Below are 908 nucleotides of genomic sequence, written 5' to 3'. Positions count from 1 at the left end.
TGTGTTTAGGAGAAGTTAGTGTTTGATGGGTGAAGTCCTGTTGTAAACTTTTGCCAAGTATACTAAAGGACTGCACCAGCTTGGGAGAAATGGTTATTGGGAGGGTGTCCAGTGTCACAGTGAGCAGTAGGGGGTTTAAGAAAGATCTGATTCATATGGCAATCTTTTTGGTAGTTGTTTGTTTAAGATAGGGTTCATTCATTCATTTTAGTTAGAGGACTTCATCTCTGGCAGGTGTAGTCCTGTTGTAGACATTTAACCATAAGTTCCTAGAATGTTATAACAGAAAAGATTAGTACTCCATAACATTTTATCTCCCCCTTTGGTAGCTGTTAAGCAGCCACAGGATAAGGCTGAAAGAGTTGCTCCGCATCACCCTATCACAAAAAAACGTTCTGCTGAAAATGGAGACAACCGGCAACCAAAGAAGAGTAAGCGATTCTTCTACATTAAGTGACAAAATGGATGTGGTCCTAATGGTTCAAATGGAACTAAATGTGTTACTACAGTTAAGAAAAGATTGGTATTCCATAATATTTTATCTCCCCCTTTGCTAGCTGTTAAGCAGCAGTTGCCACAAGATAAGACGGAGAGAGTAGCTCCGCCTCAACCTGTTGAGAAAAAATGTCCTGCTGAAAATGGAGACAGGCAGGAACCAAAGAAAAGTAAGTGTGATTTGTTTTGGTAACCATTAACTTTCAACTTTTATTCATTTCATTTAATGACCACCTGGACATGGTTCTAATGGTTCAGATGGCATATAATTATAACTATTTCTTGATATCAGGTATGAATGCATATCAAAGACCATTTATAATGACATTAGTTATTGATATTGTAAGAATGTGTGAAAATTGTATTTATACCCTAATGTGAATTGATATGAAAGAGCTATTAATTTCTAATAG

General features: G+C 36.9%; 1 protein-coding gene across 1 annotated transcript in view; it reads left to right on the top strand.

Moving 5' to 3' along the window:
• LOC119586842 (ATP-dependent RNA helicase HAS1-like) overlaps nt 1–908 on the top strand; it is a gene marked incomplete in the record, with an annotated part of 10641 nt that overhangs the window by 2925 nt on the left and 6808 nt on the right. The window contains 2 exon segments of the mRNA XM_037935570.1: nt 330–431; nt 558–665. Of these exon segments, the coding sequence (XP_037791498.1) occupies nt 330–431; nt 558–665 (210 nt within the window).

The sequence above is a fragment of the Penaeus monodon genome, chromosome 22, assembly GCF_015228065.2.
Source record: "Penaeus monodon isolate SGIC_2016 chromosome 22, NSTDA_Pmon_1, whole genome shotgun sequence".
In the NCBI taxonomy this organism is placed as follows: domain Eukaryota; kingdom Metazoa; phylum Arthropoda; class Malacostraca; order Decapoda; family Penaeidae; genus Penaeus; species Penaeus monodon.
Note: the sequence above shows the minus strand (reverse complement) of the source record. Positions and strands in the feature narration are given on the sequence as shown.